Raw genomic sequence first — 12575 nt, forward strand, 5'->3', positions numbered from 1 at the left:
ATATATATATACACACATAGTTAGAGATTTCTATCAGTTGATGATGATTTTCTAATGTTTAGAACCTAATGCAGATATATACAAGTCCTATTATCTGTTCCTTTACCTTTTGTAGATGTGAAAACATACAGTAATAGTGGTGCCTTTTACTTTTAGCATGCTGATGGAGCCAGGTTAAAAGAATTACATTACATTACATTTTTTTTTTTTATTACAACCTCTAATCTAGCATGCACCACTTCATTTTACCATTGAAGGACATGATCAATTTTATGAAATGCATGCACATTTTAAGAGCTTAACTATTCTAATAGTCCTCACAGAACATGCAAGGATTCTGATAAATACATTGTACAGTATTAGCACTTGTATACATCTGCCTTATTACTGCTTATTACTTTTAATAAATGCAGTCTATTTTGTAATGGAATTGTCATGTTTTGTTTCCAATGAAGCAGAAACTTACCTGAAGTGTTGTGCGGTACAGCCATTAAAAATTATATCCGACAGAGTGTGACTGGATAAATCACTGTAAACGTTTAGTAGAAACATGGCAGATTTTTGGTCAGAGGTGCTGGTGGGTAGAAGTTACATATCAGCCTATACATCAGCTATCAAACTCTTAATTTAAAAGCAACCATCCCACAAACCCAAGCAAACAGTGTGCTAATGAAGAACAAGGACACCTTTTCAATTTGCACAGCATATATAATGGGGTTTATAAAACAGATGATTAATTGAAATATATATTATTGTATTTTATATTGCACCAGCAGTACAGATTACAGATTGCAAAAAGCAATCTCATTAGTCCCGGATTCTGTAAGCACTTATACAATGTTACCTCCATTTGTCAAAGACACACATATGCTATGTCAATTTAGGTCAGTAAGAGCAAATCCATATATTGGTATGTTTTTAGATTATGGGATGAAATTAACATTTGGAAATAAAAGATGAAAGTATACAAAATCCATGCAAAGTCCCCAGTCGGAATTGATCAGGAAACACCAGCACTACAAGACCAAAAACTGATATACCTTTAACAAGTATACTGTGAGGGTGTTGGCTCGGCAGCGGGTATGTGTGACTCCCTGGATGAGTTCACCACACAGTAAATAGGCAGAGCAAGCAAACATTTTTTCTGGTGAAAACACACGTGCAGTTTATTTACACACAAAATAAGCAAAACAAAAGAAAACATAAAAATAAATCCTTGCCTCTTGTGAACTTACTACACACAGTCTCCCTGGCTATCAGCTAGGTGCAACCTTGTACTGCCCCAAGCACCTATCTTTATAATTGAACAAACTACCACACAGGCTGTCTCACATTGACCATGAGTTTGGTTTTTCCACCACACGGGCATATGCAAAGCTCCCCAGTCTACTCAGGCACATTAATTGGTTCCAGGGTGGAGCAACTCTCTAAGCAGTCTAGGCGTTCTTATAGAGGGCCTAATGAACCAGCTTGCTTCAGTTGGGCTCATTACCTCTAACACTCAAGCACTCCCAGCACTTCCCTCTAGTGGAAGAAATCAGTACACAGCCTGAACCTGGTATTTGCTATCCTGGATACATCCGGCAATTTTACCTGCCTGCTGTCACAGTACCAGACATCCCAACTCTCCTGGACGTTCCGGGAGTCTCCTACTATAAGATAGCGGCTCCATGACACGCATGAAAGAAACATTTTATGCTAGATAGGTCTAGACAGACCCTTCAGGTCTCGTAGGAATTTTAGGGGGGACCCCAATGCCAAATTTTTTTTAAGCGTTGGGTCCCCCTAAAATCCCTTACCAAACCCTTGATCCAAGCAGCAACCTGGAAGGTAGGAAAGGGGGGATGATCGAGCAGCCCCCCTCCCTGCACCATACCAGGCCACATACCCTCAGGGGGACCACCTGGAAAAGCATCTTTCCCCATGCCGATGAGGACAAGGACCTCTTTCCCACAGCTCTGGCCCAGTGGTTGTGGGGGTCTGCAGGCAGGGCAGCTTAATAGATATCTGGGTGCCTCCTTTCATAAAGGGGGCACCCAGATGCTGCCTCTCTTGTGAATGAGTACATACTCATTCAAATGAACAAATTGTGAATACACACACAACACCTTAGAAAAAGTCCTTTTATTTAAAAAAAAGTCCCACAATGTCAATCCAGCATCAATCACATCATCTAGTGATGTAAATTGTTGCAATCTTTGAATCTCAACGCCTGCCGACTCGAAGAAAAAAAACTTTTTGCTGCCTGATGGGATGTTTACATACAGAAATAAACAAACCTGCTATTGGCTATTTAAAATTGAAATGACCAATAGCAGGCTACATATTGCTCTGCCCACTGCCTTCTGTCAATTAGTAGAAGGGTGGGCCTGAGAGAGGGATTTTAGAGGAGATCCCATGTTTTTTTTGGCATTGGGTTCTTTTCTAAAATTCCTACCAGACCTAAAGGGTCTGGTATGACTTTGGGGAGAAACTCCACGCTGTTTTGGTTTTTTTTTGACATTGGGGTCCCCCCTAACATTCCTACCAGACCCTCACTGATTTTTGTGGTTTTATTTTTTTATTATTTTTGTTGAGTGGACTGTGAACAGTTAAAACACTTTTTTGTGTATTCTATGTCAGGTTCTTTGTTTACATTCTGGATGTGAGTCCCGAATGTCAGCAAAGAAGCAGAGAGTTGTTACAGAATGACACCGACACACAACTCTCAGCTTCTTTCTTTGTGTACATTTTGTAACAAATTTCTGATACTTTGTTGACATTTGGGATGTGCTGGAGAGCTGTTACAGAATGACACACAGCTCTGCTTCTTTGTTCTGTTCCGAATGACATTCGGGAAATATTTCCAATGTATCCAAATTTCATTATCAAACATTCAGTTACGTTAGGATTAGTCATTTCTGGCATTTGGAAATTCGGATGCATACAAACGCCCAAATTTACAGAAATTCGTACGAATGTCAATATGGAACCAAACTAATTGCACATGTCTATCTAAAACCATGTTGCATCTTGATTCTTTAACCGATCCACCTACCACTGAACTTTGCCATCAGAAGTAACGAGTCGAATGCATTAGACGTTTTGGTTTATTGTGCTAGTAGCAGATAGGGTAATTTCATCTGGGGTGAACAATCAGAAACTCAACACCTAGTATGTTCTGATTAAAAGGTGAAACATGAGCATGTCTATTGAAAGTATCTGCAGCCACCTGAAAATACTTAGAAAATGCTGACTTTTGGAATTTGCATAGGGCTAGGCAATGATCCCTGTCTGTCACATGACAGTGCCTATGCCTAAATATAAATAATTTTGGAAGCAAATACAATTTTGTTTATTTTTATGGGGGGGTCCAGTGGAGGAAAAGTAGGAGCTGGTATCATATAGTCCTTGCTGTACATTTTAATTCTAATGCTGACCAAATGTGTTCTAATTGTACATTCCTCTTTAAATATACCAACAACTATGTAGTCCAATGGTATACCTAATTAAATATACATTAAATGGATTAAGTGTGGTCATATTTAAGTCTAAAGGATATTGTAAGACCAGATTTTAACCTATATTGCTATAAACAATGTTGGCTTTGGATCACCTAATTCTATTTTTTAAGTTCTGTTCTTAGAAATAATCTTGCAATTTCTCCCTTTTTATATCCTCCCTGTTAATAAAATTGGTTTTGATTGCAGATTACTACATAGGTTTGTTATTTTTCAGATTACTAACACTTTTCAAATAACTAACCCTTTTACAGCACAATAAAAGTGCTAAGTGTCACCGCATAGATCTGCTTTTTGACATTCATAGAGATTCAGGGCCATTTAGCTGTCTGGGTTTATGGTGCTTAAAATTTGCCTTTTAGCTTGTTGTACTGTCTACTGCTAACGAGTAGTGTCAACCTTACCTTGACTATTTGGATATACATTTTGAGCATTAATCTAATTGCACTTATACTAGTATAAAGTTTTTTTTCTCCAAGCCCTTAAGCTTAATTTGCGCGATTAAGTATAAAATACTTTCTGTTGACTTTTTCTCTGCTCAAGATTATGACAGATGGTAAAGGGGTTCTAGGAGCTAAATATAATAGCATTACCACAGGTTATGAGATTACTAAAGTTAATGTATTATCTTGATTTTTATGCTGAAGCTACACATTATTAATGTGTGTTTTACAGTCTAAAGGCGCACAGTTATAAATTGCTGTGTAATAATGGACATGATCTTTTGAAACTTCTGATCTATTTTTATATACTGTATTTCGTTTTCGTATGATATGCCTCTACTATGTATTTGCAAGGAATTTCCTTCACTATACAGCAGTAGTATTGCTTTAATTTGCTTTTTTTTGCAATGCTACCTTCTGTTACCCTGAGTCCTGTGAGGCCTCCACAACGGCAATCATGATATAGCACACATATCAAGAGAGCTCATTTAAATTTTAATGAGCACATGCTGTGTCAGGTTGTGTGCCCAATTAAAGCTTTTGACATTGGGATAGCAAGGATTTTTTCCAGAGATTACATTTCTCCACAGTACTTTGCACTTTACATTGTACACTGCTGGTCCTGATCCTGTGAATGTTACCTACAAACTACTAGCCTGAAAAGTCTCATTTAGTGTATTTTGAAAGCTATTTCACTGTTTTCCACTGTGAAACCTAATATATGGTGATTGGATTTTTTTTTTTCATTTGAAGCACGGAACATATAGTTTATTTCCTTCCATGTTCAACTTTTTTTAAATCAAGAGCTTTGCTGTCCTCCAAAACTCAAGTGAAGTCCTAAAAACGCTATATTGTATGCATATTCATAAATATAAACATTGGTAGATTTTAGTGTGCTCACTGATTTATACTGTTTTGGTATACCAATACATAGAAGAAGTAGAAGCATAAGTGTCTATCTGCATACAGAGGATAAATAAACTTGGTGCATTAGGTTGTGGATGATGAGCTATTTCTGATATAACATTGGATATGTGAAAAGGTCCTGAAGTGCTAATGAGTGTAGTCCTGGAGGCTACCTACTTTGTTGCAAAATCCTTGTAGAAGTATTCATTGTGTCATTTTTGTAATTTATGGATTCATTCCATTAGATTGGCTATTTTTAGGTTAAACAGGTAGCAAGCCATCTCTTTGTTTAACCAAAGTAGTAAAGGTGCCCATACACTGCACGATTATCGTACGATAATCGTATGCGATCGGTTTTTCGTACGATAATCGAGCAGTGTGAACGGAGACGTGCGACCGTTTCTACTGTACGGTCGCACGTCTTCTGTCGAACCAGCATGTTCGAAAAGCGCACACTGCCCGTTCAGCATTGCGGTCATCGGAAGCCCGCCCCTCAGGGGCGGGCTTCCGATGATGATTGAGAGTGCGATCTGCCTGTCCAAGATAGGCAGATCGTACGTTTTTTTAATCCCTGTACAACCATCGCAAAACTAACGTCTTGCGATGGTTGTAGAGTGTATGGCCACCTTTAGGGTGCCTCACCACAAGCACTTCGGAAGACTCTGAATTTGTGAAATGAGCTGTTCAGAAGTGCCTTATATGGATTTATCATATACCCCTGCCAAGAATTGTGCTTGCAGGTTAACATACATTGTTCTAATATCTGCTAATTCTATGACAGTCCCACCAGATGCACTTTAATGCACCTGTAGAGCCACATCTGTGAAAGCACAGATTTGGGTAATTCTTCCAGTCTCTAAGGGACCATGTACTAGTGTAAGAGCAGCTTTAATAAATGACAAATTAAATGAGCTTGTATGCTGTACAGTACCATATCTGTGGCCAGGCTGGCTGTTCTACAGTGTGCCCAAGGTCAGTTTTCCATTGAGACGTAAATTTAGGGGGGTAATGGAAATCCCACGGAAAATTGAGGCATTCATTAAGGAGATAATGCTCTTCTCCTATGCTCAAAGTGGGTCAGGATATTGGGTGCATCAGTATGCATAAGTGTGGATTGACCATTGTTTTTGATTTGTATGTACAGTAACAAAATCCTATCATTTACAAAGGGGAGAATGTTGGAGTGCTATATGTGTTGTTCATTAATAGTTAAGGATGTGTGTAAGTGTTAGGTGTCCCATGGTTTTCAGTTGCAAGAGTATTTTCTTTACTAGCCAGGGTCTACAGTCACTCCACATAATTTTTGAAGGCTTGTTAAAAAAGGCTAAGAATGTTGGGAGGAATAAAGTGAGGACTCTAAACAGGTAGTTTGTGGAGTAGTGCAATTTGTTTTAAGGAACGTTCAATCAAAAATGTATATCTCTAATTTATACTTCATATATATTATAGAAAAGTACTTTGTTAACTAAATATTATGTAGTTGTTTTATTCTGTTTTTTAGTTTGTGTTTGTTTCTTGTTTGCCTTGATGTATTCATATCATGAATTTTGACACAGTCACTGTTTTTACACAGCAGAAGCTTTGGGGTTGATTTAATAAAGGTAAATAGGTTGTTCACTTTGCAAGGGAATTTTCCATTTAGCTTATCAAATGAGGTGAAGCTCTGCTGACTTCCGTCATCCAGTCATGGGCAAGCAAATATACTTGTCTTTAAGTTTGCATTGCATGTGTTTGGGTATTCTTTGCAACATACATTTTTATCACATTCATGAAGCTAAGAAAAAGTTCCCTTACAGAGTGATCAGCCTATTTTGCCTTTTGCAAATCAACCTCCCCTTGTGTCAACAGACTGATGTCTATGTTTTGTATAAAATCATTTTTTTATTAGTACCTCTTTAAAAAAATCTAAGATCAGCACGGGTTGTAATGGATAGGAAAAATGCAATGATGTCCAAGCTACTTATATATTTATTGAGATACATAGAGCTAAGAATTTTGAATATAGTTATATTCATATATCCAAGTTTATTTTGCTCTTTGTGTCCCTGCTGGGCAAGTTCTCCATTTTGTCCTGGTGACCAATCTTACCATGACAGAAAATGAGGGGAAATAAAAAAAAAAGAAATTTGAGTTGTCACCAGAGCAAGAGGTGGGGAAACATCTTTCAATGAGGATAAGAGTTCCTAAGACAACTCTCTAAGATGTAAACGTACTTGACTTCGGAGACATTTGCTCTCATTTCCTGTTCAGTTTCCCGGACAATGAAGGGAAATGTCCACAGTGGCACAGAGACAGCAAAAAATAACTTAATAGGGGCTCTATCTAAAGCTATAAAACAAGTTTGTCTTTACATATCCTTTAAAGTTTTATGTTAAAATGCAATTTATTAGACTACACCACTTCATTATGTAACCTCCCATGAAATAATTCTACAGGACAAAGTCAAGCTTCTCTAGTATCAAAAATGCCAACAATCCAGGGAGTCAAATCTTACTAAATACAGTGCAAAACTGAGTAACTCCTGGTGTTTTTTGTATTGTTATGAATGCTTGAAAAATGTCAATTTTAAATGAAACCGAGTTCTGGACTGAGTGGAATAAATGTTTAGGGGGATACACTCTAATGAGGGCCTCGCCTACATTAAAAAAAAAGTAAATTACTTAGATTAAAAAAAGCATGATTGCATTAATGAGGTCATAAAAGTATTTAGTGGCAACGTTATTTAAGGAAGCATAGCTTTTGTCAACTGAGGGCTGCATAGAAGGCGAGTAAGGATTGCATGCAGCCTAAAAAAAAAAAAACCACACCTGACTGGATGCCTGCTCTACAGCTATGAAAATTGAACTGCCTATTATATAAGCCATACTAACTAGTGGCACTTAGAAGTAGAGAGATATGTAAGCTTTAGGGGGTTCATGTTATACTTTCTATCACTGCTATTACTACCATGAACATGTGCAGTGCACTAAACAAAAAAAATAGTACATGTGGTACTTTATTTCAACACAACACATATTATTGAACTGTTGCACATGTACCACTTTCCCTAGGCACATGCATTGACTTTGAATGGTAATACAGCGCACCTACCGCTGGTTGCTGTATGCTGCTAAAACGCGTGCACTTAGGGCATGAAAGCACCTGCATTACCACAATGGAGTGGTGAGAACAAGGTCTCAGGGGAATATTTATAACCTAGTGACTGTGACATTTACCAAACATTCACTGCAGGTGACTGTAATTTTAAAACACATACGTCAGGAAGATAAACTGCAGTTAATGTTTGGTGAATGGCATGTTCAGTTCTTGTTCAGGGTGTGTGAGTAACACAACCATTAGCATCACAAAATTGCTGCCAGCTATGAATGTTCAGTATGAGTAGGATTACTTTTTAGCCGACTGAATCATAAACTAAAGCATACTCGTAATATATATGAATATATTTATATAGTTTGTTATGTTTCCTGTTTACAGATCAGCTGGACACAAGACAAAATTTGTCAAAATTCCCAATGGACATCTGTGGGTGGAAGGTGACCACCGTGGGCACAGCTTCGACAGTAATGCTTTTGGACCAGTGAGTACTTCATTTTCAATTCTTTATTTCACTCCTTTCTTTCACAGAAATAATTGTAGCATTACAATAGTGTCTTCACTATTAGTTCACATAATATTTCCTGAACAAAATCCATTTCATGAGGGAGACCTTTTTCTAGTCCAAGATTTCCTGCAATTTTGAATGAATTAACTTGTACTCAATGAATTAGCCATTGTACATAGTTGAACTTTGATGCATAATAATTAAAGATTCATATTTGCCATTATGCAGAATGATGTACAGTTCTTTGAAACTATTTCTTTCAGAGCAGAGCAGATTATTTTTTCTGTCATTTGCCTCTTTGGTGTTATTTTCACCAAGCATAAGCTCTTAGCTGAGCGGATATAAAACAAAATTTGTGTTTACATCTTTTGTAGTGGTTGTGTTGCTGTTGTGCCATACCCCGGAGCAATATTCCTATTTTAAATCCACTTTTTGGTTGATGCTTTATTTGGTGTTTTCCTTGAGGTTTCTCTTCATAGCAGCTCGTTTTAATTTCTTTGAAATGTCATAATGCTTGTTTCCCTGCTTACTAGCAAGGCCTGGAGGTATAATGCTCAGTTTATTTTTATTCTAGGGCTGTTAAGGATGATTACTTATTCACATTGTGGAGCTGTATGTGCTTATCTAAAATAGACAGCCATCAGACAGGATTTATTACTTTATAATATCAAATTACTGAATGTTTGTTGGTGTAGAATTTTTATTGATATTTAGGCTGCAGTCTTTCAGGTTATTTTACACCTTTTAGTTTATCGCCGTATTGTTTTTGACACATTGTATTCAGTAACACAAAAAGGGGTCATCTAGCATGTGTTTAGTGAACTTTTTCATTATTGTGCTGAGAATTACTAAATGCCATTATGTCATTTTATGAAAGCTGCACATAACGTCTTGGGTAAAAAACATCTCTTCTAGGCAGGAAAGGTATAATAATTTCTGTTTTTTTGATGACATGCAAAATTATGTTACAGTAATTGACTGAATTAGCATGGTACAATTTTTGCTGCTATGTCTGTATTTTATATTGCTTACCAGTATGTCCAATAAATGTAGTGTATTGTATCTTACATTCATACATAGATGGCTATTCAACCACTAGCTGCATTATTCTAATGCTTACCTACAGCCCTGTATTTGGGTGTCTTGAAAAGGAAAAATAATATTGGTGTAGCAGGGTGTGGGTAATATAGATTGGAGGTGGGTTTTTTTAAATATTTTTTGCTACGGTTCTGTTAAGAAATTAGATGTGTTTAATTAAGGGGTAAAGCAACAGGCTTCCTTTTAATGTCCCCCCCATGCTCACATTTACTTCCCTCTCCCATCTCCTTTATCTGCAAACTTACTTATTCTGGAATGGGCAGACTTTAGTATATGCTTTGAGCTAAAGTCTAGTACAGTGTGGCAAATTACCTCAGTTTTTGCCATAGCAAAAGTTTAAAGAAGGATTAATACATACTAATTCATAATCATATTTATTAAATTCCTACAATGTGACCCCTGTTGTCATGTAAAGAATTTTAGTTTCAGGATTTTTGAAACAATATATGCATGACAGAAAGCCAAAGGCACAGATGATATGCATACTGCTTTTGGCAATGGCAAAGCAAAACTGTTCTCTTCTAATTGAATCCAGATGGTTCTTCCTCTTTACCAAGTCAACTGATGCTCTTCCTCCTAATTTCAGAACGCCTAGAATAACGTTAGTTCTTGTACTTGCTATTGTGACTAGACAATAGAAACGTATTGGCATCTTAATAAGTAGCTACTAAATTCTATATATTAGTATTTATACATGTTATATTGTACTTTTAGATTTAAAAAGGGCAGACAAGTTAGGTTGCATAGATCTAGGATTTATTGTATATTGCTGCAATTGTAACTTTATATACAAGTTAGTACTTGTTAGCTTATGATCCACTAACTGGTCCAGGACAGCCTGCTGTGCTTTCTCTCAAGAGCTTGAAAACTGAGAGACTAAAACATTGTCCCCTGCTTGAGTTCCCTACACTCCTTGGAGTCTTCCTTAGATCCTTTAGGCCCCTCTCCTTGGCCTTATTCTGGGAAGATTTCACTGCAGTTATGCAGATTTCATGGGCCACATTGCGTGTTAGATTGCCGACTCACTACAGAGCCTATATGCATACCTCAATGCCTTAATGCCTTACCCTCATCAGATCTGCCTGCATTCAGCAGCCTATGAGCCACTATCTGTTGAAGAGACTCAAAAAATATTGCCAGATGATATTGTCCGTAAGGAGTTACAGGCATCTACCATAGCTCCCAGGCTTAGGAGACCATTTCAGGTGGGTGACACATTAAAACTACAAGTACAGCTTTTAGCTTCTATTAGTGCTGTTACAAGTCGGCAATCTTTTAGAAGCCCTAAGACTTAAAGAACTTTTTGGTGCATACCCTACTCCAAAACATCCTGTACGGAGACTGGAAAAAACTATTCACATTGTCCAAACATTTTGCAGCCTAATATCTTTTTAAGCAGACATTGATTTAATAAAGTGTTGATGGTTCCTGTAGAGGATGACCCCACATATAAATGTTTTGGGATTTCTTTAAAAGCCATGTTTTACCTGGCAGTCCATGCATTTTAACCCACAACGGCAGTGGTTTGGAATGGATTAAACTAATAAAAATTAACAAGTCTCCGTTCATGCTGACTCCCTAGTCATAGTGCACTTAAAGTTTATGTAGGCTTCTCTACATTACTGCACAGACAGTTTAGTGGATGTTTTAAGTATTATTTCTGATCAGTAAACATGCAGAGAACTGTTTGGTTACTATGTTGGTCTGCAGAGCAGGCATGTAAAAAGCATTTTCTGTGAATGCCTTTTGAAGGTCAACATCTCTTTAAAGCTGCAATGGACACCCTAGTCATAGCTTTTACTGGTTGTACTCATCTACCCCAACAAAAAAAGCCTAGGCATCAAACCCCCAAGCCAAGGACAGTTCCTTTTGCTAATTCCATGCTTCAACCTTGAGGATTAAACCCAAGCCAGGAGCCCAGTTAAACCACGAACCCTGGGCTTTAAAGTGGCCTAAACCTGCATATACGTTCTCTTGAGCATTAAGGAACAACCTTATTTTCCATAGTAGGGAGAAGTCTGTTATCCTTTGCAGATATCTGAGAAGATAGCATCTCAGAAGCCTGGGTAAGGGAGGTGGTTCCCAAGGCCTACAAACCTTAGTTGTGCTCTCAACCCCCTCCACATTTCATGTCTTTCAACCTTCCTATGTCACCACACAGGTTAGCAGACCTTTATGCAGCTCTTGCAGGCCTTCTGGATCAAAGGAGTATTGCTCTGGTTTCGGTAGCAGAAAAATGTTACTCCTATCTTGGATCTCATGGTTCGTTGGTCTCTTGTCTACACCCCATGTTCTCACCAAGGTTCTAGTTCCTGTGCTTTCCTTGTTATGCTCCCATGGCATCCCTATTATGGGTTATCTGGATAACCTCCTTTTAAAGGCACATTTGTCACAAGTCTTGATGGATAACATGAGGTAGCCAGTTCAAACCCTACAAAAGTTCTAGGGCTGCAACAACTAATCGACATGCTCAATTATAATTGATTATTGAAAAAGTTGTCAACTTTTTCAATAATCGATTAATCGGCTTCTGATCAGTTGGCCCTGTTCACAGCTCCACACGCTGTGCGCCGCACCTCCTCCCCACCTCACGCTCGTCGCTGCCAGACCCGCCTGCCCGCATCCATGCTCCACACGCCGCACCTCCTCCCCACCTCACACTCACCACCCACATCCATGATCGGAACAGGGACGCGGGGAGATGTAGTAAGGAGGAGCAGGTGTGGGGGGATGACAGCCGCCGATACATAAGGTCCGATCTCAGAAGCAAGTTGCTGGAAGACTGCTCAGGTAAGCCTGCACTTTTCCACACGTGGTGCTCTATAATGTATTGCTGGGATTTGTATTCCTCTATAGCTGATGGTACATTGTGCTGTATATTATACATAGAAATACAAACCCCAGCAATACATTATACACTGTATGTATAATGTATTGCTGGGATTTGTTGTACTCCTATATAGCTGGTGGTATTCTGCATTGCGTTGTATAGGGGACTACAAATCCCAGCAATAATACATTATACAG

At 38.2% G+C, this 12575-nt stretch overlaps 1 protein-coding gene across 1 annotated transcript in view; it reads left to right on the forward strand.

Annotated features, from left to right (window-relative positions):
• IMMP2L (inner mitochondrial membrane peptidase subunit 2) overlaps positions 1 to 12575 on the forward strand; it is a 274254-nt gene that overhangs the window by 93706 nt on the left and 167973 nt on the right. The window contains exon 4 of the mRNA XM_018552524.1: positions 8324 to 8426. Coding sequence (XP_018408026.1) covers positions 8324 to 8426 — 103 coding nt within the window. The remainder of the gene's footprint in view (positions 1 to 8323; positions 8427 to 12575) is intronic.

Source organism: Nanorana parkeri, unplaced genomic scaffold (genome assembly GCF_000935625.1).
Source record: "Nanorana parkeri isolate BGI_ZX_2015 unplaced genomic scaffold, ASM93562v1 scaffold91, whole genome shotgun sequence".
Taxonomy (NCBI): Eukaryota; Metazoa; Chordata; class Amphibia; order Anura; family Dicroglossidae; genus Nanorana; species Nanorana parkeri.